General features: G+C 52.1%; 8 protein-coding genes across 8 annotated transcripts; 3 read left to right on the plus strand and 5 right to left on the minus strand.

The window, feature by feature from the left end:
* Positions 1–4,558: 4,558 nt before the first annotated feature.
* V8C40DRAFT_261217 (HSF-type DNA-binding-domain-containing protein) lies at positions 4,559–6,627 on the plus strand (the record flags this gene model as incomplete). Its single annotated transcript, XM_083219238.1, has 5 exons — positions 4,559–4,950; positions 5,037–5,135; positions 5,198–5,265; positions 5,336–5,752; positions 5,822–6,627. The coding sequence occupies 5 exons, from the start codon at positions 4,559–4,561 to the stop codon at positions 6,625–6,627; spliced, it is 1,782 nt and encodes a 593-aa protein (XP_083077509.1).
* A 920-nt stretch (positions 6,628–7,547) lies between these two features.
* V8C40DRAFT_232032 (uncharacterized protein) lies at positions 7,548–8,519 on the minus strand. Its single transcript, XM_083213052.1, has one exon. The coding sequence runs from the start codon at positions 8,342–8,344 to the stop codon at positions 7,682–7,684; it is 663 nt and encodes a 220-aa protein (XP_083077510.1). The 5' UTR covers positions 8,345–8,519; the 3' UTR covers positions 7,548–7,681.
* A 169-nt stretch (positions 8,520–8,688) lies between these two features.
* V8C40DRAFT_232033 (uncharacterized protein) lies at positions 8,689–10,432 on the minus strand. Its single transcript, XM_083213053.1, has one exon. It carries the CDS (start codon positions 10,212–10,214, stop codon positions 8,895–8,897), a length of 1,320 nt encoding a protein of 439 aa, XP_083077511.1. The 5' UTR covers positions 10,215–10,432; the 3' UTR covers positions 8,689–8,894.
* A 122-nt stretch (positions 10,433–10,554) lies between these two features.
* Positions 10,555–13,275, minus strand: V8C40DRAFT_232034 (nucleoporin protein Ndc1-Nup). Its single transcript, XM_083213054.1, has 3 exons — positions 13,042–13,275; positions 12,140–12,969; positions 10,555–12,071 (listed from the first exon to the last, which is right to left on the minus strand). The coding sequence occupies exons 1-3, from the start codon at positions 13,178–13,180 to the stop codon at positions 11,013–11,015; spliced, it is 2,028 nt and encodes a 675-aa protein (XP_083077512.1). The 5' UTR covers positions 13,181–13,275; the 3' UTR covers positions 10,555–11,012.
* A 183-nt stretch (positions 13,276–13,458) lies between these two features.
* V8C40DRAFT_89752 (SNAP receptor PEP12) lies at positions 13,459–14,667 on the plus strand. Its single transcript, XM_083223576.1, has 2 exons — positions 13,459–13,980; positions 14,040–14,667. Exons 1-2 carry the CDS (start codon positions 13,702–13,704, stop codon positions 14,553–14,555), a joined length of 795 nt encoding a protein of 264 aa, XP_083077513.1. The 5' UTR covers positions 13,459–13,701; the 3' UTR covers positions 14,556–14,667.
* On the minus strand, positions 14,528–16,112 carry V8C40DRAFT_89755 (uncharacterized protein). The gene has a single exon (XM_083223577.1). The coding sequence runs from the start codon at positions 15,850–15,852 to the stop codon at positions 14,779–14,781; it is 1,074 nt and encodes a 357-aa protein (XP_083077514.1). The 5' UTR covers positions 15,853–16,112; the 3' UTR covers positions 14,528–14,778.
* Positions 16,113–16,168: 56 nt separating this feature from the next.
* On the plus strand, positions 16,169–18,465 carry V8C40DRAFT_232040 (alpha-1,2-mannosyltransferase ALG11). Its single transcript, XM_083213055.1, has 4 exons — positions 16,169–16,752; positions 16,840–16,975; positions 17,035–18,022; positions 18,084–18,465. Exons 1-4 carry the CDS (start codon positions 16,409–16,411, stop codon positions 18,263–18,265), a joined length of 1,650 nt encoding a protein of 549 aa, XP_083077515.1. The 5' UTR covers positions 16,169–16,408; the 3' UTR covers positions 18,266–18,465.
* Positions 18,465–21,353, minus strand: V8C40DRAFT_89764 (gamma-glutamyltranspeptidase). Its single transcript, XM_083223578.1, has 8 exons — positions 20,864–21,353; positions 20,502–20,698; positions 20,087–20,411; positions 19,930–20,031; positions 19,816–19,864; positions 19,698–19,753; positions 19,096–19,636; positions 18,465–19,029 (listed from the first exon to the last, which is right to left on the minus strand). The coding sequence occupies exons 1-8, from the start codon at positions 20,865–20,867 to the stop codon at positions 18,561–18,563; spliced, it is 1,743 nt and encodes a 580-aa protein (XP_083077516.1). The 5' UTR covers positions 20,868–21,353; the 3' UTR covers positions 18,465–18,560.
* Between the last annotated feature and the right edge of the window lie 166 nt (positions 21,354–21,519).

A 21,519-nucleotide genomic window follows, 5' to 3' on the forward strand; every position in this document is an offset into this window, starting at 1 on the left:
GGACTGTAAGTGAGTGAGGTGAACATTGAAGCTCAATGCCTGATATCATGGATGATAATACTACTGCCCGGGTAGATACACCACCCACTTAGGGTCACGGAGAAATAAGCATCAATCACCTCGATCATCCGGGCTTACCATGGATCTGCCTAAGGTATTGTTCCGTACCTAGCTCCAAAATACGAAGTACACGAGCAATTGGTGCCATATCGGTTACCGGCTCTCGCTCAAAAAAAGAGAGCCCTGGAGAAAAAAAAAGCAGCAGGGCAGGGATTACGGGCAAAGCATCCATCTACGGAACATGCGTTTGCCCTATTCTGCATGTTTCGACGAGGGCACTTGCACGGGTAAAAGCGGTATTGTTACTGCAATTAGAACCACCGCCGAACCAGACGTGATCAAAGCTTTTTCAGAAAGAAGGGGGAGAAGGAATGAAAAGCCTCGGACTTTTGGAGAGGGTTGGCGGGACTATGCAGGTGGTTTCACGCCTCGGCTCCGTCTTTTTTTATTGCCTACCGCTTTGATTAAGTCGGTGCCTAGAGCCAGGAGAATCATGGATGTCATATGCAGGATGATGTATCTGATGCTATTCGTGTTGGTCGATGCCAAGGTGCATGAGTTTGCCCAGTGGTTGCCCGAGCCAAGACGGGTTGTATTTTACTTTATTTCTTCCATTATTTGACGACGTCTATTATTATTAGAATGAAACTGGTAACATGTTTTATACAGCCATGTTCTTCCTGCAGGAATTCGCCAGATATTTCCTCCTTGGTGCATATTATTTGGCTAGTGTGTCCGGTTGGCTGGAGCAGCCGGAGAATGTATCTAATTGGAGTACCTGAATGCCAGGGGGAGAAAGGGGTCACCGGTGGGCAAACCAGAAGCAGCGAGAGAATGGAAAAATCATTAAGAAGAGGGAATAAGAAAAGAGACTGCAAAAACAAGGCGCTGCCAGGGTGGTTATGCCGCGCGCCGATCTGACGGCAACAGTTAATATAATTTGGCAACATCCCGAGATCGGCAGCTGTTAGCGCCGCAGCAGCTCGGTCTCTTGCACGAAATAGTGCCTCGAGCAAGCGCGGGCAGAGGCAGAAAGAGGAATCTGACACTTGCAGGGACGGTGACATTCTTGGTTTAGCTTGTTGTTGCAGAGCCTCGAATTCGACAACTTGAAGCATTTGGACCGAGTTGGTGAGACGGCGGTGGGAAACACCGAGGGCTTCTTCGGGTTGTAAATGATACCCTCCCCAGCAAAGAGGCACATACGGAGTACGGAGTACATGCACCTGTGAAGAAAAGAGTAGACAGACCGAAGAAAAAAGGGGCTGCATACGCCCGGTACTGTAATCATACATGTACGGGTACCTTAGCCAGTAAATATTTGGGCCATCTCGCTACAGCAAAAAGAATTGGCCAAAAGTCGTCTCTCTTTTGGCCCGGGTCCGTATCCATATCCCCCCCTGCGGATCGGTGAGTGTCGCACGCACTCGTACATATGCACGGACGGGCGGGACATGCAGCCAGCAAATTAACCAATTCGTCCTGTGGTGCCACGGATTGATATTCGGCCTATTGGGGGGACTTGGCCGACCCCGTAGGAATTGGATTGCGGAGGAGCAATTGCTGGATCAAGGTCAATTCACCGGTACGAGTGCGAGTAAGTGAAGTGGCTGCGGGCCCATTGGGGGATTGATGGCAAACATTCAGGCAGCAGCTTTTCGGCAGCAAACTTGGAACATTCTTTAGATAGTCATAGGGAGATTTAGATGGAAGCTATACTCACTAGCTCAGCTAGCAGCTGTTAGCATGAAGAAGATGGCTGCTGAATAAGTGGCCGGCCCTTGGTTTGATGCTGATGTTAGCAGAACTGTGGCTAATGGAGCTCGCGTGTGCCACCGCCAGGACCGGAATCACGGGTGCGAGTGCGCTGGCATTGATGAAATTTGCATCTGATTGCCAGCCTTGGCTTAGAAAAGAGGAGGATTGGACAGGGCTTGAACTAGGTAGCTTCGTGTAACTAGCAGTCAACCTGAGCAAAGACGAGACGCACAGACGGAAAAGTGCCAGAATGGCCTCCTTTACTCCTCAGAAGAAAAAGATGGGGATGAGATTTGGCGCCGCCGACGTAAGACTGGCAGCTACCAAAGGCAGGTTAGCACGGAGGAGCTAGATAAGGAGCCCTTTTTCTGGATCAAATTTCATGTGAAAGTTGAGAGGGGGATTGTCGGCAGTGTTTCACTTGCTTCATGATGGAGGATGTCCAGGTGATGTTTCTGTAATTGCTTCATCTTATCTTGACAACTGTATTCATGATTGGGTCGACCTGTTGAGCTATGTAAGATATATGATATATACAAGTAGATTACATGCTTGATTCTGTGCTACCCACCGTCTGTCTATCAACCCCATTCATGGCCCAAATCTCCCTGTGGTCGGTTTGACGGCCTGTCAGCAAGCCACCAATAAAAGTCTCCTTGTCTGTGCGCAGGTTTCGTTGCGGGGAGGGGCTCTTCTTTCGGACCTATGGCTGAATCCATCTCACCTTGCTGGTGAGATCGGATCTAGTATCTGCCCGCCCAGCATTGGTGAAGGATGAGACAGAAGGTTCTGGTCTGAAGGAAGGATGCCGGCGGCTAGTATGAGCTGTCCAAGTACCTTGGTGGTTTGGACACAGGTGCTGCATGTACCGGTACATGTTCCGTGATCCTGGTCTCTGGAGAAATGGAAGAATGTTGAGTTCTATTTGCCCGATTCCCTAGTGTTTGTAGCATCAAGTTTTATTACTACGAGTAGTATACGCCAACAAGCTGTTCTGAGTGTGGTGGTTCAACTTCAGCTACCTGGCAAACATCAGTGGGAAACATCGGTCCCTGGTCTGTTGAAGCAATCACTTGGCATGGTTATTAATCATGGGGAACCTCGTCTGTTAGTCAAGGTTTTTTGCATGCTGGTGATTGTTGTTGTCATAGTGCATCTGGTCTTTTGCTTGCCTTTCCACGCCCTTCCGCAAGTGTTCCGCAGTGCCAGCATTACGTACAAGGCGCTCGCCGCATTACCTAAGGCCTGCACCTCGGGCCTGTGAAGAGGTTCCCGAGCTCCGAAAGAGGCTTGTTGACAGCTATCAATCAGTACGAGTAAGCTTGAGCTGTTCTGTTCGTGATTGGCAAAACCTTGTAAGCTGTAGACTACCTAGATCGATATCCGGGCATCACCTCAGCCCTTCGATGTCACTGATACGCGTACCGTGCCTCTCTATTGGCCTTGCTTTGGTTGCGCCATGAGGACTCTCGTCGAGTATCTCGATCCAATTCCAATGTACCTCTACCTGCCAAGGTACATACCACCGCCATTGACAGCCTGTGTTCCCATATTTCCATAGATGGGGAAGCGCTGCCGCAAAAAGCTGCCGACAGCTCCATTCTCCATTCGTCCCCGTCGCAGCTCGGCCTAAAGCCTAAAGCCTCCCAGCACAGGCGCTGTACCCGGTACTTGTCGCCCACTACACCGCAGTCGAGTTTGCCGACCCCTCGAGGTACCTGCCAGCGGCCAGCTAGCGGCCATTGCTCCGTACCGCACCCTGCTGTGGTACAAGAGCACGACTTATCTAATGGGCGGCGCAAGTACTGCATACCGATCCCACAACCTCCTCCTCCCCCCCCCGTCATTGCATGTACAGCACAGTTATTCCCACCTCCGTAACGGTTCTGCTCCGTCTGGTTGCACCGTCGCTGAGACACATCAACCCTACGCGAGCTCCTGCGCTGCTGTTTCGACGGGCCGCAGCTGTGCATCATCGTCCTCATCATCTTTTTTTCCTTGTTTCTTTTTTTCCTCTTGTCCGCGCATCTTGTTCCCTGACGTGCCTCGACCGTCACCGCCTCGCCCCCAAACAGTTCGCCTCTGCTGCTGCATCGTCGAGCTCTTTCTTAGTGGCCTCGACCCTCGTACACTAGCATCGTGCAGTGCATACAGCTACATACACACACACAGCTTACCTCCGTGTGCGCCCTCGCGCCGGCGCCGTCGCTGCTGTTGTCCGCAGTCTCTGGCAACAGCTGCCGCTTCTAGAAGCTCCCCGGGCCTGGCCTCTCCAAATGCGAGGCTGATCTCGACGTCTGTGCCTGTGCCTGAGCCCCGAGACTGTCTGCTGTGCTGTGGTGTGGGCGTGTGTGCGGCCCTCGACGAACAAATAAGAAAACTCGAGAACTTTTGTCATCTCCATTGCTGCTTCGACTCCACCCAAACTGCAACAACACGACACGCCAGTCCGCCCTCATCTTGCGACCCCAAAGTGCTGCATCCCGCAGACATGAGGTGAGGTGAGTAGCTAGTCCACGGAGCTTCCCTGAGCTAGCCAATGCCGGTTGTCGCAGCTCCGAGCTCTTCTTTGCGCCTCCTTGCCCGCCTGCCCGCTCAGTCGCTTTTCCTCCTCACATCCCGCCTCTCCTCCTCGAACGCCGCTACAAATCCTGAACCATCACCTTCTTCTCTCCCCCCCACCCCCTCATTCTCCCCAATTCACACGCTGGAGATCCCATTCCATCGCTGGCTGACCGCAATGGGGACAGTACAGATGGCCCACAGGACTGAGACCTCTCAGAAATCCATTCCGGCAATCGATAGACTTCAAGACTCGCCCGGCTCCCGAATCGTCCCCGTTTCCATCTCCGTCTCCGTACCGCCACCTACCATCAGCATGTCTCCACCTAGTCCCGTCGACCATCCGATGGAGGGCACATCGCCAGAGGACAACTCGCCTACCGCCCACGGCCCCGACTCCGACCCCAGCGCCAATGGCAAGCCGGCCGTCGCCCGGTCCGGCAACACATCGCCACAGGAGCACACCGCCGTGACGAGCTCAATTAACATGCCCGCGCCTCCTCCGGCCGCCGCGGCCGCTGTTCATCAGCCCAAAATCGTCCAGACTGCCTTCATCCACAAACTATACAAGTGAGGATCCTGAACCCTCCCCTCCCCCTTTCATCAACTCGCCGGGTGCCCCCGGACTAAGCGACGGCTACTGATGGTGCAAGCAGCATGCTGGAGGATACCAGTATACAACATCTCATTTCATGGTCATCTTCCGCCGAAAGCTTCGTCATGTCCCCCTCGGCCGACTTTTCGAAGGTATTATCGTAAGCAACCCCTCGACAAACAGCCTCTGGCCTGACGAATTTGCTCACCCTCGCCCCCTTAGTCAATATTTCAAGCACACCAACATCTCGTCTTTTGTACGACAACTCAACATGTACGGGTTTCACAAAGGTACCGACCGCTTCCATTTCCATTATTCCTTGAATAGACCAAGCACAGAGATACTCACACTCTCATCTAGAACGAGACGTATTCCACACCGGCAACCCCGAAACAACACTCTGGGAGTTCAAGCACGGCAACGGAAACTTCAAGCGTGGTGACCTCGTTGGTCTTCGAGAAATCAAGCGTCGTGCGAGCCGACACGCTCTCGTCAACCGAGAGAACACCTTCCCCAAGACGTCCACCTCTCAGCCCGGCACTCCAGTTGAGCCTGTTCAGGTTCCGCCAGATAGCATTGATGCTAGACTGGCCAATCTAGAGCACTCATTATATGATACGGCGGCAAGACTCCAGAGAAGCGAAGAATCGGCCCATTACATGCATGTTAAGAACCAAGCAGTCATGGAGACACTAAGTCGACTGCTCTACTTTAACCAGGAATTGTCCAAGGGACTGCTGTCGCTTGTGCCTCCGGACAATCCTGTTCATCGAGATGGTACGTCATACATTAAACAATCTGGCTAAAATAGCTAGGCATGATGAGGCTAACATGAACCGTTTACAGTCTTGTCAATCCAGGGCGAAATGGTGAGGCAAGCAGAAATGCTGCGCTCACTCGACGAGCCACACGAACCCGTATATTCTGCCCGGCAACAGTTCTTCGGCACTGTCGATAACGCGCCCGTCTCGCCCAGACAGCTACCGCAGGATGACACCAGAAGAGTCACTCTCAACGTCCCACAGGGCCGGAACCAGCCATCTTACCGTCCGGCCGTTCCCTCTAACCTATCCATCGGCACGCGACGACCCTACGGATCCATCAGCGGCGGTGCTGGATCTTCACCTCTGCGCAATGCCGCGCCAGCTCCTCCTCCGGGTCCTCACCCCCTTTCCAACGTGGAGACGGTTCCCAACAGCCTGGCTAGACGCCATACCGCCGCCGACATTCGCGCACACGGATGGCAGCCAAATGCACCTCCTTTCCCGTCAGGAACTGTGCCGCCGCCCGTGTGGCCTCAGTCTCCCAACCGACTTGCGCCAGAGGATCAGAGGATACGAGACTCTCTCTCTTCATTCTCCCTGCAAGCTCCTCCTACTCATGGCCATCCGCACTCACGGCCGGCGACGCCACCGCATGCCCCCTTTTCTAATGGCGCGGGCGGTGGCTCGGACACTTTTGGCAGCTGGTCGTGGAACTCGGCATCGAACCGTGAGAGCAAAACGATTGGGGCCTTGAAGGAATCGTCGGCGCCTCCCACCAGGAGAGGGAGCATGGCACATATTCTCAACCCCAGCGATACTGCTGAACGATCAGACGAAGACGAAGACCCCCGGGGCGACGATGATAGGAAGCGGAAACGAAGACAGTGATACGGTGTCGAAAGCCTCTGGCATGTAACGTTCGGATGGAAAGGAAGGATGGATCATGACCACGGCGCATGAGTTCTGGCGCTGCTTTTACGACCAAGGGGTCGCATTCTGAGGCTGGCGTTTGAAAGAAATATCAATACCTCACACATGTTTTTTTCTTCGGTTTTCTTTAGTGTTTTTCTTGGTTTATCTTTTTTTTTGATTTATTGTTTTGCAAATCCAGATTGGATACTTAGGCATGGCAGCATCACGGCCGATCAGATTCTTTTAGCTACGCTCAAAGGTGACGGCCGTTTCCGAGTTGACACATTCGCATTCACTTTCGATTGTATAATAACAAACAACATCCTTGGACTGGATCTTGACCATTTCCATGGCACACTACAAAACATATTTCTACTTGTGGAGCCACCTCGCCTCTCCTTTCTTCTTAATTCAACGTCCTTTTTGGGGACATTACCAGGGTCCGACATGAGTTGGCGTCAATCATTTTTAATCGAGCCTCTCAATACGATCCTTGATGGAACATGACCTGCTGGAAATAACTTTTATCCTGCCGTGTCTGAGGCTACCTTGCTCATCCGTCGTTGAAACGCCGAACAAAAGTTGCTATATCTTTAAAAACCTTGGGGTCTGATTTGGACTACTGCTTTTTGACTGTCGTAGTAAGAGGAGGAAAACTGGCTTTGTTTTTTCTTTCGCCTGGTGGAAAGGCATGAAAGTCAGGATGGAAAGGGTCTAGATGGTCTTTGGTCGGGTTGAAGATGGGGCAATGGTGTGTGGCTCTCGCGCAAAGGGAACAGCAAAGAGAAGGGGGGTTATTTAAAGGAAGAGAAGGGGAAGATTGCTGTTCTGGCGGTAATATCAAGGAAGAGAAGGGAGGGGGGTTGGATTGAGAGATTATATTTTTCAGAAGGATGGTGGGATAAAGTATATAGGAGAGATCTCTCATGAGTTTTATGCTGTGGTAAAAAGTATTATAGGATGGTATAATATTTTGATATTGGCCGCTTTTATTCTTTTGTGCTTCTTGATGATGATGAAAATGGTAGAATTATGATGAGGCATTGCCGAGTTTCTTCTGCTTTTGTTTTTGTTTTTCCCTCTGCCTCTTCTTTTTCTTCTTATTCCGTTTCGCTTCATCGCCGCCGTTGGAATCTGTTATTGTCTCTTGTTGTACTACCGGAGCAGCATCCTCAACATCTCCTTCACCACCACTAATTTCCTTATCTTCAACCTCCTCTTTTCCCAGCTCTTGTTCCACTTTATCTTCATTCTCCTCGACTTCTTCCACCTCCCTCCTCGGCCTCTTCCTCTTCCCTAACCCACTCCTCCCAGGCTCCTCATCACTCTCACTCTCCACAGCAGCAAACTTCTTCCCATTCCCTCCCCCATTCCTCTGCCCCTTCTTCCCCAACAACCGTCCCCTCAACATCCGGTCTTCCCTCGCAGCCGCGTCTCCCGCAGCGGCTTTACGGTCGGGAACATAGCCCACGCCTTCGTTGGGCCGGGGTCCGGAGAAGAGCTGCTCGATGTCATCTGCGTTGACCTTGTGCCTGCGCGTTTGCGTTGTTTGCTGCGCTGTTGAAGAAGAGGGAGGGTTGAGTGTTTTCAGGAGGGATGTCCGGTTGGAGAGGAGGAGGGAGATTTTGTTGGATATGGCGGCGCGGTCGGGGGCGAGGGGGAGGGGAGGTGGTTTTGATGAGGGCGGCGGCATTGTTGGTGAGATTGGAAGATGCTGGATTTGATGTTCGAGATGAATTGCGCGTATTGTCGCTGTTATGATCGCATTGTTTGTTGATTCTTGATTGATTTGATAGAGCAATGGGTGTAGGAAACTTGAGAGGCTCAGTAGTTGTTGGGTTTTATTGAATGTGAAGAGGATATTGATGGACAAAAGTCGCTGGGAAGAAAAAAAAAAGTTGGAGTAGCGTCACTCTAAGCACCGGGAGCTTCAGTGGGGTCCAGCGGTTACTCCTTTGGGAAAATAGCTGCGTGCTTCTAGAAGCGTCAATCAATCATTCTTGCGCATAACTATGGTAGCAGATTTGGGAAGCAATGTAAAAGAAAATTATGGCCAATTGAGCCAATGAAATTATATATATATGATTATTCGTCTAAAATCACAAAAGTACTCGATATCTCTTTCATACTCTCGTATCCTCTCTGGCCTCTGGAGCCTTCATCGATAAAAAGTTACAGTCTATTTTTGATAAAACCCATCGCAGCGTAGCATTCATGAAATTTCTCCCGGGCCAGCCTGGGACTCAATATCTCGTCGCCGTCGATTCCGTCAAGGAAAGAATATATGGCAAGTCACTGGCGTCCCCGCTGTCTGCCAGACGGATGACGGATCCTGAGCCATCCGACGACTTGGATCGCAGGCTGGCGGCTGATGAATGCTGGCTGGAGGTATAGGTCCGTCGCATCTGCACAAAGCCAGGGGTGCTGGCGCTGTGTGGTGTCATATTCATGTGTCTTCTGCTGCCGGGCGTACTCGGCGCCGTACGATATGTATTGGTGCGCCGCCTTGTCCGTCTCTGAACAGAGCGCTGAGTACTCGCTGTGGAAGGTCGTGATATAGTTCTTGGAGTGGACGGAATCGTTTCCGCAGGCGCATCATTGTCGATGTCGCTTTCCGGTGTCCCCGTCCTATGCATCCTCTCCCCCTCCTCTTCGTCTTCTTCATACAGGTGATCCAAGACCGTAGGGTCCAAAGGCTGTATCGATCGTAAGATTTCCGCAAAGAGATGCATTAGCTCGCGGAACTCGGCATTGGAGATTGGTTTCGTGGAGAAACGAGCTATTTCGTATTTCGATAGGAACTCGGCCACCGTTTCGTCCATGACGGCAACACCCAGACTGGCCAAATGGCCAAAGTAGTCTCGTAGACTCATGCTGGGGAGTCTTTGCAATAATTCTGCAGCTTCGGGATCCAACATCGGAGGGTCGGTTTGAGAGGTCGGGTCCGACGGCGCAAGTCGAAGCGCTTGCGCCTCTATGAGATTCGGAACTTCAGCAACGACACTGCTGTACTGCAGGTTGGCAAGATCCGGCGAGTTGGGAGACGCCCAGCCGCCGTGTTCGATGACGCCCCAGACAGGACGATGCGGCGGCATTGGAATCGGCTCGTCTCTTTCCAGTGCTTCTTCGTTCCACGCCATCAGTTTCGCTCGTGTGCGCGCTTCGTCCTCCAAGTCGTCTTCATCCTGATCGTCCCCCATCATCTCCTCGTCAACCCTTGGTCGCGCAGCATACGCAATCGCTGAGCTCTTACTCAGCCCAGCCCCAATCATCTTATAAACCGCCTCCTTGACGTCGCCCTTGTCGATGGGCACCCATGACTTGGGGATCGACGCCAACACCGTCCGATTGACATACAGCCGCACAACGTAGACGAAGCCGACGATGAAGACTGTGACGACATAGCCCGACGCGATGATCCAGATGTTGTACCACTGCCTGTTGACCACGGATCGCTGGATGGCGTCGCTCGGGGTAATGAGAAGCAGGCCGCAAAGCACGACGTAGAGGAACAGGTAAAGGGACCTGTAGAGGATACGCAAGAAAAGGCTGTGATGCGCCATGGCGACAACGCGCCCTGGTGCTGGTCTCAACTGATTCGTCGCCGCCCTTCTGATTCGGATGAGAATAATCGCGGTCGCATGGCTATAGCTGATGGGGAATCATCCGAGACGCTGCCGTAAGTGCTGTTGAGGGGAGGCAAAAAGGCGATATCGTCATGTCATGGGGGGAAGAGGAGAGTTTGTCAGGAGGAACAAGCAGTCAGGAGGACGAAATTGCGAGTGCAGCTGTACCTGCCCAGCAGGGCCCCAGCAGGTAATTTACAGGCGCCTCGCTAGGGAGCTCGGATGGAGCAAGGATTGATGCCGTACTATTGAAGGTACTGCGTCGTAGGGGCGCAATGGCCGATGATGTACATGTACTAGGCGACCAGGCATTTAGCGCGTGCAATGCAAGGTACGCGGGACCTGCTCCGCTAAGCGTGGATACCTTCGCCCAGCTTTGCTGGGTTCACAACGCGTGACTTTGTGTGGCTGAGACCCTGCAGCAGAGTATTGGACTTGGCTGGCACTTTGCCTTATGCAGCTGTACAAAGGTTGACATTATTTGATATTACATAGATTGGTGTTTTGTTTTGTTTTGTTTCGATTGTTTGTTTCTTCCCTTGTTTCTTTGTTTCTTTGTGAGCCAACATGTTGTTCAGGTGTTTTGGTATTGTTGATTATAGTGAAACCTCAAACTCCGGTATCGTCTCATGCGATATGCGACATTCATAACCCCCAAAGGAATTCCCAGTTCCAGTTCTTATAAGTACATTTTGCTCATCCAGTTCGTCTTCGTCTCACAAAGCCCTGCTTCCGCTATCGAACCTGCTCCATCTCCGGCTCCTTGAACTCTACCCTTTTGAACTCTACCCGCTTGAAGTCTGCTCGTGCGGGTTTCCTCTCTGCCCGATCTCCATTCGTCCTTGTCTCAATGGAAGCTCTTTTTTTGGGCTCGGGTGTCACTTCTCTCCGCTTGGGTGCCTGCTCTACTGGTTTCCCAATAGCTTCCTTTGCGATCCGCAAGTCGGTAGGCGTAAGCCTCAGATCAGTGCTGTAAGGCTCGAATTTGGAAATGACCTGCTCCAAGCCTATCTTCAACGCCTCCACCACCTCGTCCACCTCGGGACACTCCTTCAATCCCCTTACGTCGGTCCAATGCAGAGGAAATTGTGCCTTCAACCCTTCTACTTTCTTGATGATTGATGCTAGGGTCCGGATTATGCTTGGGACATCTCTGTGAACGTTGCCATATGAGTCCTCTGCCAAGCTGTGTACCGCCAATTGGCAGAGTGCAGTGGCTGCGTTCGCGTGCAAGGTTGGCTCGGCAAATGAACCGCCTAGGACTGCGGCGGCAAACTGCGTTCGGAAGCTTTGCCGGATTATATCGCCAATCCATCCAATTGATATCAGGCGAATGGCCACCTGTTTGGCTTGGTCCATTAAATGGTCAGGGGAGACTGCTTCTTGCTGTTCTTTGCTCAGTACTCGGTCTTTGGCACTCTGCCAGGTTTTGCGAGCGATAGGGCTAAGCTCTGATGCGGGTGTTGAGCCAGGGTTCCGTGCAAGTTTGTCCAGGGCTTTTTCAACCCCAGTCCGAAGGGTTGCTTGTCGGGACTGGCTGGCGAAAATAGTATCTTCCCTCAACGGGGCTGACGAGCGTTGCTTTTCTTCGATCTGTGCGGCTTCAGGAGCTGCATGTGCTGCTGGTTGTCCATAAGCATCAACATTTGACTCGATGCTTTTTAGAGTCTCCATGCAGATTGTGTATATCTGAGACCACATGGGGCCACCTTGGCGGTCAATGTCGTTGAAAATACTTTGCCTCCGGGGCCCATAGTTCTGAGCTGTGAGGGCCAATTCCCACATGGCAAAGGACTGTTATGATTCCATTTGTCAGCATTCAAAACATTTAACGTGATATTAACCCGATTTCATATCTTTACCTTGATGGAGAGCTTCTTGCTCTTAAGACCATTAAGAAGACTGCCATTGGGGTCCTTGGAATCAGACGTCAAGGGATTGTCGTTCTTCAGAGGCTTCTTAACCATGAAAATTGAGAACGCCCTGTTTCCGGCCGCCCACAAAAATCCAACACCAACTCCTGCCAAAACACAACGAGCCAAGAGGTAGATATCCGAGGGCCAGGACGATGGAAGCATGTTAGTTCTAGGCAGGTTGTAGAATGGACGGAGGAATGTCAAAGTCCACGACCAGGCAAACGATCTCAGGAAGAAAAAGTAAAGGATGAGTGTCGCAGGTATAGTCATGAGTGCCAGCTTGAAGCATTCAGCTAGGGCCATAGGCAGCTCCTCCAGAACAGCTTGAAGGGATCCTGATATGATACCCGTGTTCTTTTGCTCCGCTGCAGGCTTCCTTTCCAGCGCGCCGAGATCCAGACGGTCGGTATCATGTCTGTAATGCTCAACAGTCTGAATGAGCGCGAACGTGATCATGTAGCAGGCCAAGAAGACAGGTCGCTCGTTTAGCCTGGCGCGGTCGCCACTAAAGTAGTTGATCCAATGAAGGTTTGAATCCTCATCTGTCGTTCCTAGATAGATGGCGCAGTAGAGCAGACTCGAAGTACCGTACCAAAAGGCTGTCTCGTAGGTTCGGGGACTGAGAAGTGCAGATGCCAAGCTATGCAGGCCTGAGCTTGTCGTCTTGATGCCCACGTGGTAGAATGCGATTCGGAGAACGAGAATGGTGAGACCGCACGCGAAGAGTAGCAGCGTTCGAAAGCCTGCCGGGCCGAGAGGGAACCAGGACCAAAAATCTGTAACATTCAATTTCGCCCTTGGTTAGAGAGAGGCACTCAGAAGGCTGGGGGGAGGGATTGGCTTCTCACAGGAGTCCCAGCTGCTCAGCAGGATCGATTGGAGGTACGACACGGCCAACAACAGACTAGCTGTTGAGGAGAAGCGTCGATGCAACGCAGGCTGCAGAGTGTCCTTATAGGGGGCTCGCCGCGTTTGTGTGCCCGCCATGGTCTTGGCGCATTCCCTCCGAGAAATGGAACGTCGGGTCGAGAAAGGACGCTGGACGAGATGGGATATCAATGCGTGGGTGGACGAGATGTAATGAACGGAGTAAATAAAAGAAAAATCACCGGCTAAGCAACCATGAAGCTGTGCAGAGCTGCGCTAGACGCGCCAAGCCTGGCTCTATCTGCACGCGTCACGTGGCGATAAGCAAAGGTGGAATGGGTGGCGTCGCCTCTGATTGGCGCGCCATCGCCCAAGTGACTTGCATGCATGTCGTAACTCGGCCGTCGCAACAGGTTACGTAGAGCCCCATCGTCCCAGCGGGTTTCATTCATCTTCCGTTTTGCATCCCGAACGGCTCGTCTTGGCTGTCTTTGTTGCTCGCAAGCGCTAGAATCGCATCGCATTTCGTCGGCTTCTATCCTTCTGCGGCGCTTATACACTATATACCAGCAATACGGACCATATTCCCCTATTCGCGTTTCCCGTTCCGTTTCTACTACGCCCTGTGAACCGCCGCGACCATGGCATACGACCGACTCAACAGCCTCGAGGCCGGCCAGGGCGGCGCCGGCTACACTGACGACCCTGCGTTCCAAGATCTTCAGTACGAGCTGAAAAACAAACTGCAGTCCCTGCTAAGCAATAACCGCAAGCTTGCCAACGATGTCAACGTCTTGGGGACTAAGAAAGATACCCCTCGCTTGCGGGAGCGGGTTCACAACACTATGGAGAAGTCTCGGGAGATTTGCAAGGACATTGGCGATGGCGTGAAGAAGCTGCAGACATGGGAGGACCTTACCGTACGTCTGAGCTTGCATCTTGCCATGCGAAATGATGATGAGCTGACTCATGTTGCTAGAAACAACAAAAATACGAACAGACAAAGGTCTCGAGCGATTTTCAGACGGCCCTCCAGGAGTTCCAGGGTCTGCAGAGGAAGGCTCTGGAAAAAGAGCGCGCATCCATTACTGCGGCCCGAGAGGCGCAGGCATCAGAAATATCTGGCGCCGGGGGGGAGGAACAGCTACAACTGCAACAGCAGCAGCAACTATCGCAACTGGCACCGCAGGACGAGGTGGACTTCCAGGAAGCCTTGATCATCGAGCGAGAAGAAGAAATCCGAAACATCGAGCAGGGCGTTGGCGACTTGAATGTGCTATTCAAGCAAGTGGCACAGATTGTTACCGAGCAGGGCCAGCAGCTCATCACCATTTCTGATACCGTTGAGAATATCCACGAAAGCACCCGCGGCGCTGACGTAGAGACTCGTCAAGCCGCTCGATACCAAAAGGCGGCGCGCAACAAGGGCTGCTGCTTGCTTCTTATCATGGCCGTCATTTTGACCATTGTTCTTCTGGCCATCTTTATTGGCTGAATGCGAGTTGCGCGAGACGATACACCGGGCTAATTAGTGTTTTTGTTTCTACACGGAGTTCTTCCTTTCCTTTTCCTTGTTCTTTTCTTTTGTCCAGGCGTGTTTTATGGCTGGTTTATACAATGTCCTGACCTCGTTTTTTCGAAGATGTATATAGGTAGGATTCGGATCACTTTGGGCAATTTTGGAATTTTACCTTGAGCGCGTTGAAATCAAAATTTTATTATCTATTCGGACCTGGCTGTTCCTTGGAATCTACCACTCCTCGTAGATATGGCAGTACTGCCGCCGGCTTCGGTGTAGGCTTTAAAGATGCCGGTGGTTTTTGTGGAAATAGTCTCCCTAGGATGGCTTCGTTGACATCGTTGAGGGCAAACGTCGATGCCCAGTACAAGAAGATTGCGCTGGGTAGGTCGGCAAAGAGGATGGGGAAGAGGGGGACTAAAAGAAGTGTTCGGCCTACCGCTGTCCGAATCCTGGTAGCAGGTGTTTGTGGCATCTGAGGCGGACTGACACTCAGCAAGGCCCGAAGCTGGTCCTTTGACAGCCTCCCCCATGACGTCCGGGCAAGCAGTGCCGAGCAGATGATGGGAAGCGCATAATAAGGATCCATGGCGGTAAGATCTGTAAACCAGAGACAACCGCCGTCCACCAGGGATTCATCAAGATAGCGGCGAGACATCTCTACGGCTGATGAAACAGCCTGGATGTCTACCAGTCCGAATGAATGACTGAGCCATCCTGTGGGGGCACCGCAGAGGCGTCTCAGAGCTTCTGAGACGACAATAAAAGGCGCCATGCTCAGGAAAGGGGCAAATGACTTCCATCTCTGGACACCCCAGCTTTTATATATCCGTGCACGAGACCGCTCTGTCAAACCAGCCACCCGCAGCCGCCAAAGTCGGGCTGCATCTTCACCTTGGCCCTGCGGCACAGTCGCCGCATGCCGAGAGTTCCAAGCTGTGACAAGGGGCGTCAACTTGTTTCTGGTGACAACGAGGCGCCTTGTGTAATACTGAATTGGGAGTCGAAACGAAAAGTTGACACCGACAGCTACGAGGGGGATAGAGATGAACCAGGGCAGCCCGGCATGGTGGATGAAGGTGATACTGTCAGCTGTCCATAAGACGGCATCTCCTACAGCGCTCAGGTGAAAGCTGCGATGTCCTGGGATTGAAGTGGTTTTGCTTCGGATTGCGGGAAAGGGTGTTTGGGCTAGATGTGAAGGTGAAGGCGAAAGTGAAGCCCTGCTACCACGAGCAGCGAGGCCCTTGACTGATTTGCTGAAGAAAGCCATGGCCGGTCATAGCTTTGAAGCCGATGGGGGTGAGAATGTGACCCGAATTGCCCAGAATCAGGTCAGTCCAGGGCTGTGCACAATACCATGGATTGATTAATAAGTGTCGATTCAGCACATGGACAATTTCAATATAGTATAATAAAGAGTCGTCATGAGAACAAAGACCGAAGCGTGATAAAGTCCCGTGAGTGGGTCTCGAAGAAATCCATTCAGCGCTCAAGCCACAGTTGCCTGAAGCTGGCGCCACAGGATTGCTCGACAGTGGCTTCATAGTGGTCCCAAACTGGAGCCAGTGCCTGGGACAAGCTGTCATAATGTACCTAGCAAGTCATACAGGCAGATTCCCCCACATGCTTGTTTCCCTTCTGCACCTCACTCTCATTCCCATCTTCTCTCTTCCATTGTCTCTGTCTCTGGCAATGCCACCTGCTGTCGCGTCAAGGCGTGTGGCATTGCGGGCATTTAAATAACCAGGCATCAGCAGCACGACCGGAAAAGCCCCCAAACCAGGCATCGCCAATATCAAAGCGAGAACGAGTTTCCCGGCCTGCCCATGGCGGACAAGTGCTCGGCAGAGGCGGCGACATGCAGCCAGCCGTCTTCTGCTCTTGAGCTGAATTCCTCCTCAATGGCCATCTTTGTGACTTTTGTGGCAACCTCGCCGTTGATTCTGCTCTTCGTTCTTCCCCTCATCGCCTCTGGCATCGGATGGATATTGCGAGTCAAGACGGATGGCACGCGGAAGCACCTGGTCACCTTGATGGATGAAGAACACAAGAAATACTTGCAACAACGCCCAGAGTCAGGCAGCACAACTAATGATTCACTGGATGCAAACGGCAACCTCAAGGACTCCAAAGACTGGGACGGAGTAGTTGGCTTCTTCCACCCCTTCTGGTATGATTCTCTCCAAGTGGCCGCGGCCCCTCCCTAGCTGCCGTCCCTCCGATGACTCCCCATTGCATTTCATTAACACCGCGTCAGCAATGCTGGAGGTGGCGGAGAGCGAGTTCTGTGGGCTGCCATTCGTGCGACACAAGATCGATGGCCGAGAGCCAAGTGCTTTGTGTATACCGGAGATCGCACCCTAACCAAAGGTGCGGTTCTAAACCGAATCAAGGTAAGAATCTAGAATCAAGATCAGACACGGAGAGACAGTCTTATTAAACTGAAATGTAGACCCGATTCAATATCGAGCTCCACGCCCCGACTGTCCAATTCCTCGACCTCTCCAAGACACGCTGGGTTCTTGCGTCAAGGTGGCCAGTGTTTACACTCCTGGGGCAGTCTCTGGGCTCGATAGTTCTCGCCTGGGACGCCTTCTCCCTCCTGGTGCCTGATGTTTTTATTGATACCATGGGTTACGCATTTGCACTCAGCCTCTCGAAGCTCTTATTTCGGAGCGTACCCACTGGTGCCTATGTACACTATCCGACAATCTCTACCGACATGCTAGAATCTCTAGATCCTACATCTGCTGTGGGCTCCCAGGGAGTCAATGCTGGTCGGGGCACCGGAGCCAAGGGGGCCGTGAAGAAGGCATACTGGCATTTGTTTGCTCTTCTCTACTCTATTGTAGGATCCTCCATCGATGTTGTCATGACGAACTCCACATGGACCCAGGGTCATGTAAAGAGCTTGTGGGGCCCATACCGTCGAGGAAAAGACCGAGAGAACCCAATTGCTGTCGTATATCCCCCGGTGGCCGTCAGCGAATTTGAGAAGGAGGTCGACGTTTCCGCAGAGAGCGAGAAGAAACGAGAGCCGATTCTCATATATATTGCGCAGTTTCGCCCTGAAAAGAACCACCCGCTCGTTCTCCAGTCTTTTGCTGATTTCGTCAAGACGAAGACGGAAGCTGCAGAAAAAGCAAAACTCGTTCTCATTGGAAGCGTTCGAGATGACTCGGATTCCAAGAGGGTCTACAAGCTGCGGCTAATGGCGAATGAGCTCGGTATCAAGGATCGTGTCCTATTTCATATCAACGCTTCTTGGGCAGAGATTCTTGACTGGTCGAGGAAAGCTTCTGTGGGCGTCAATGGAATGTGGAACGAGCACTTTGGAATCGGCGTCGTGGAGTACCAGGCCGCCGGGTTGATTTCCGTGGTCCATGATAGCGGTGGCCCCAAGCTGGACATTGTCACTGAAGTTGATGGCCAGCCAACGGGTAAGTCTGGAGAATAAGGAAACTGGACTCAGATAACAGTATACTGACGGAACGATTCTAGGCTTCCACGGATCAACTGCAGCCGAGTTTGCAGCAGGATACGAAGCAGCCCTTTCGCTTCCCGACCCCCTGGCGATGCGCCTACGCGCGAGGAAATCAGCAACGAGATTCTCCGAAGAAGTATTTGAAGAGAAATGGCTGGCGCAGATGGACCGGCTGGTGGCACTTTGCAGAAGAAGGTGAAGAATAATGGTTTGGTTTCGTGTTTATTGCAGAATGCTAGGTATATAGAACTAGGAGATACCCCCTTTTCTTTTATTGATAGACTGGTTAGCGGAGGGTACATTTATAGATGCTTGCTTTTGAGGCAAAGATTATGGAGACAGAATTCGAGAATAGAATAGAAAGCGGCAAGACGAGCATATTCAAGAAGAAAACCCAATGGTTGCGCTAATGCTAATGGTATCACTGCAATGTCTAACCTCTATCCATTTACCTATACCCATACGCTCCCTTTCATAAAACTCCGTTCCCCCTTCTACAGCGTGTATCCCGCGCTGTTCTTCTGTCTCGGCTCGCCCGCCGCCTCAAACACACCGTCTGTGAATCTCCTAACGGCCTGTACGGAGCTCAAGCCCGGCCGAGCCCAAGTCACGTTGTGCCCTCTCTTCTCCAATCCCAAAGCTACTTCATCGTCGAACATTTCTTCAAGCAGGACGGTATTCGGCATGAGTTGATCGTGAAGACGTGGTCGCTGCAGAGCACCCGCCAGAGTGGCGTCGTGGTCATCGAGGACGTGCCATAGGACTTGGGCCGTGGCGGAGATGATTCGGGAGCCGCCGGCGGCGCCGATGGCGGCGTAGAGGGTGCCGTTGGGGAAGGCGGCGATGATGGGGGTGATGGAGGAGAGGGGGCGTTTGCCGGGGCGGATGTAGTTTGCTACGGAGGGGGCGAAGCCGAATTCGTTGCTGACGCCGGGAATGGAGAAGTCGTTCATTTCATTGTTTCTAGACATGTAATATTAGTGGCGAAATCGTGGAGATAGATTTCATGGGAAAGAGGGAGAGACTTACAGGATGATGCCGGTTTCAGGCTCGACGATTTGGGCTCCGAAAAGGAGGTTGACAGTCGTCGTCAAGGAGACGGCCATGCCCGACTTGTCAGCGGCCACAATGTGCGAGGTGCCATGGTTCTCGGGTACGTAAAAGTCCTCCGGGTTGTAATACTTTGTAGGATGTGTCTGATTATCCCAGATCCTCTCGTGAATGGCATCAATGTTCTTCGGGTCGAGCATCTCCTTTTCAAAGCCCTCCACATCGGCATCTACAAACTCTGGATCGCCGAGGCTGATTCGGGCGGCGTACGCAAAGCGCATAGCTTCGGTGAGGCGATGGCGGGACAGGTCTTGGTCGGACCAGTCTTTCGAGTCATACCGCTCCATGATTTTGAGAATCTGGAGACTGACGGCGCCGCCGGCGGGGGAACCGATGCCGTGGAGAGTGAGGCCTCGATAAGTCACATTGTGAACGGGACGGATGACGACTTTGTAATTTGCCATGTCGTCGAGGGTCATTGTCCCGCCGGTGCGTCGAACATAGTCGACAATGGTCTCGGCTGTACGTGATGGATTAGTTATAAGAACCTTTACGGCGGCACATATAAGCTTGAGGCTTACCTAGTTCTCCAGAATAAAATATTTCAGAGCCATGATTGGAAACCTTCTCAAGGGTGCTAGAAGATGGGTAAGCATTCTATCCGAAGCTTAACGGTCCAAGGGGAAGTAAGTGGCTTACTCTGCGTAGCGTTTCCGCGTCATCCAGGCACCTTCTTTGACCAGATCCCCTAGAACAAATTAGTTTGTGTCTAGATCATCTCATCAATAGACTAATCGAGTTTTCTAGACGCACCATCAGGGGCAAAGTCTGCAGCCCAGTTGGGGTCCTTTGTGAGAAAAGTCCCCCCGTCCGCCTTGAACGTGCTACTCATGTACCGTACAAGATCGCTCGAAACTATCGCCACTCAATCAGCACACGGTGTAAAATTCTTCAGGGGAGCAGAACTTACCTCGGAATCCATTACGAGCCACATGGATGGCGCCCTGCATGACCGTCTTCCAGGGGAGGACGCCGTACTTTGTGTGCATGTACTCGAGTCCCTTGATCTCGCTGGGGACGCCGACGGCAAGGCCGCCGCGGATGCTTGCGCTTGCGTTGTTCTTGTACATGTCCTCAAAGGCCGCGGCTGGCGCAGCTTCTCTGAAGTCGATGGCTTCATACTCGCCGTTGGCATCGCGGACCACGGCAAAGCCTCCGCCGCCGATGCCTGAGTGATACATGCCAATAACGCCAACACAGAATGTTGTGCCGACCAAGGCATCGATGGCATTGCCCTAAATGAAGAAATAGAAAGGTTAATTCCCTAATGGTGATGATGGTTCGGGTGAGACATCTTCGGTCTATAATCTTAGCACGCAACATACCCCTCTAGCCAGCAAATCTCTGCCTATGGCGCTGCATTCTCTGCTCTCACTGGCGACGCCGCCGACATGTCCTGGAGTCTCTTTTTGGAAGATAATCTCCTGCTGTATGGCAGCTGCCTGGACAGTGATGGCGTTGGGGAGAGTGATGGCCAGGAGCAGCGATCCCAGAAGCCGGGGGCCGCGAACAGCCGGCGATTCTATCCACATCGTAAGTCAATAAGCCGCAAGAGATGAGAGCAGATAAATGTATTATAAGAATATAAAGAAGAAAATAAGTCGTCTTATTAGTAGAGACGATATTGTGAAAGATGGAGGGAAGAAGATGAAGGAAAGATAAGAAGAAAATCGGGGATGTTACTCACTCATGTTGGAAGTTGGTTGCACAAAGGAAAAGGATGGGTGGTCGGCGTCTGCTCCGGGACGTCGGCGTGCGCGTTTGCTAACAGTATGTACTAGTACCGTTTATTAATTATTAATGGAGAAACCGACCGGACAAGTGATTCCAAGGATGATATTCAGGAGACCCGGGGTATGTACATAATCGCCGGCAGGGCGTCTGTTATCTCCAGCAACAGATTCGTCGGATTGATTCGGACCACTTAATAAGCGCGGTGCGACTCACTCACTTACAAGAAACTAACTGGCGTTGTTGGCGCAACACGAAGAGGCACCACGAGGTCCAAACCGGTGAAACAAATGACTAAACACGGTTCTGTGGTTGAAGACAGGAGTAACAGTAACCCGAGCCTCAGCTTACTATGTAAAAGAAAGCAGACACCGCCATAGTATTATCGGATTCTCATTCCCGCAGAATCGGCCTCATCACCTCAACCAGCCCCAGAAGCACGAACTCACTCCCCTTCCCTTTTTCCCCAAAAAAATCGCTGGCTGCCACATGTGGACCGTCTGGCTCCGCATCTGCCAGTCAGCTGGATCCAATGCCATGCTTTCCCGTTACTATGGCTTACCAGTGTTCCCAGTGCCCTCGTGACAACCAAAAAGGCCCAGAAGTTAGTGC

The sequence above is a fragment of the Trichoderma camerunense genome (assembly GCF_050948025.1).
Source record: "Trichoderma camerunense strain CBS 138272 chromosome Unknown V8C40scaffold_2, whole genome shotgun sequence".
Lineage (NCBI taxonomy): Eukaryota > Fungi > Ascomycota > Sordariomycetes > Hypocreales > Hypocreaceae > Trichoderma > Trichoderma camerunense.

Coding starts and splice junctions, on each gene's coding strand:
- V8C40DRAFT_232032 (XM_083213052.1), bottom strand. CDS start 8,344: ATGCCGCCGCCCTCATCAAAACCACCTCCCCTCCCCCTCGCCCCCGAC.
- V8C40DRAFT_232033 (XM_083213053.1), bottom strand. CDS start 10,214: ATGGCGCATCACAGCCTTTTCTTGCGTATCCTCTACAGGTCCCTTTAC.
- V8C40DRAFT_232034 (XM_083213054.1), bottom strand. CDS start 13,180: ATGGCGGGCACACAAACGCGGCGAGCCCCCTATAAGGACACTCTGCAG. Junction 12,970..13,041: donor GCTGAGCAGCTGGGACTCCT/GTGAGAAGCCAA, acceptor TGAATGTTACAG/ATTTTTGGTCCTGGTTCCCT. Junction 12,072..12,139: donor GCAAGAAGCTCTCCATCAAG/GTAAAGATATGA, acceptor GAATCATAACAG/TCCTTTGCCATGTGGGAATT.
- V8C40DRAFT_89752 (XM_083223576.1), top strand. CDS start 13,702: ATGGCATACGACCGACTCAACAGCCTCGAGGCCGGCCAGGGCGGCGCC. Junction 13,981..14,039: donor AGACATGGGAGGACCTTACC/GTACGTCTGAGC, acceptor TCATGTTGCTAG/AAACAACAAAAATACGAACA.
- V8C40DRAFT_89755 (XM_083223577.1), bottom strand. CDS start 15,852: ATGGCTTTCTTCAGCAAATCAGTCAAGGGCCTCGCTGCTCGTGGTAGC.
- V8C40DRAFT_232040 (XM_083213055.1), top strand. CDS start 16,409: ATGGCGGACAAGTGCTCGGCAGAGGCGGCGACATGCAGCCAGCCGTCT. Junction 16,753..16,839: donor GGCTTCTTCCACCCCTTCTG/GTATGATTCTCT, acceptor ACACCGCGTCAG/CAATGCTGGAGGTGGCGGAG. Junction 18,023..18,083: donor AGTTGATGGCCAGCCAACGG/GTAAGTCTGGAG, acceptor GAACGATTCTAG/GCTTCCACGGATCAACTGCA.
- V8C40DRAFT_89764 (XM_083223578.1), bottom strand. Junction 20,412..20,501: donor GAGATTTGCTGGCTAGAGGG/GTATGTTGCGTG, acceptor TTCTTCATTTAG/GGCAATGCCATCGATGCCTT. Junction 20,032..20,086: donor GGCTCGTAATGGATTCCGAG/GTAAGTTCTGCT, acceptor GAGTGGCGATAG/TTTCGAGCGATCTTGTACGG.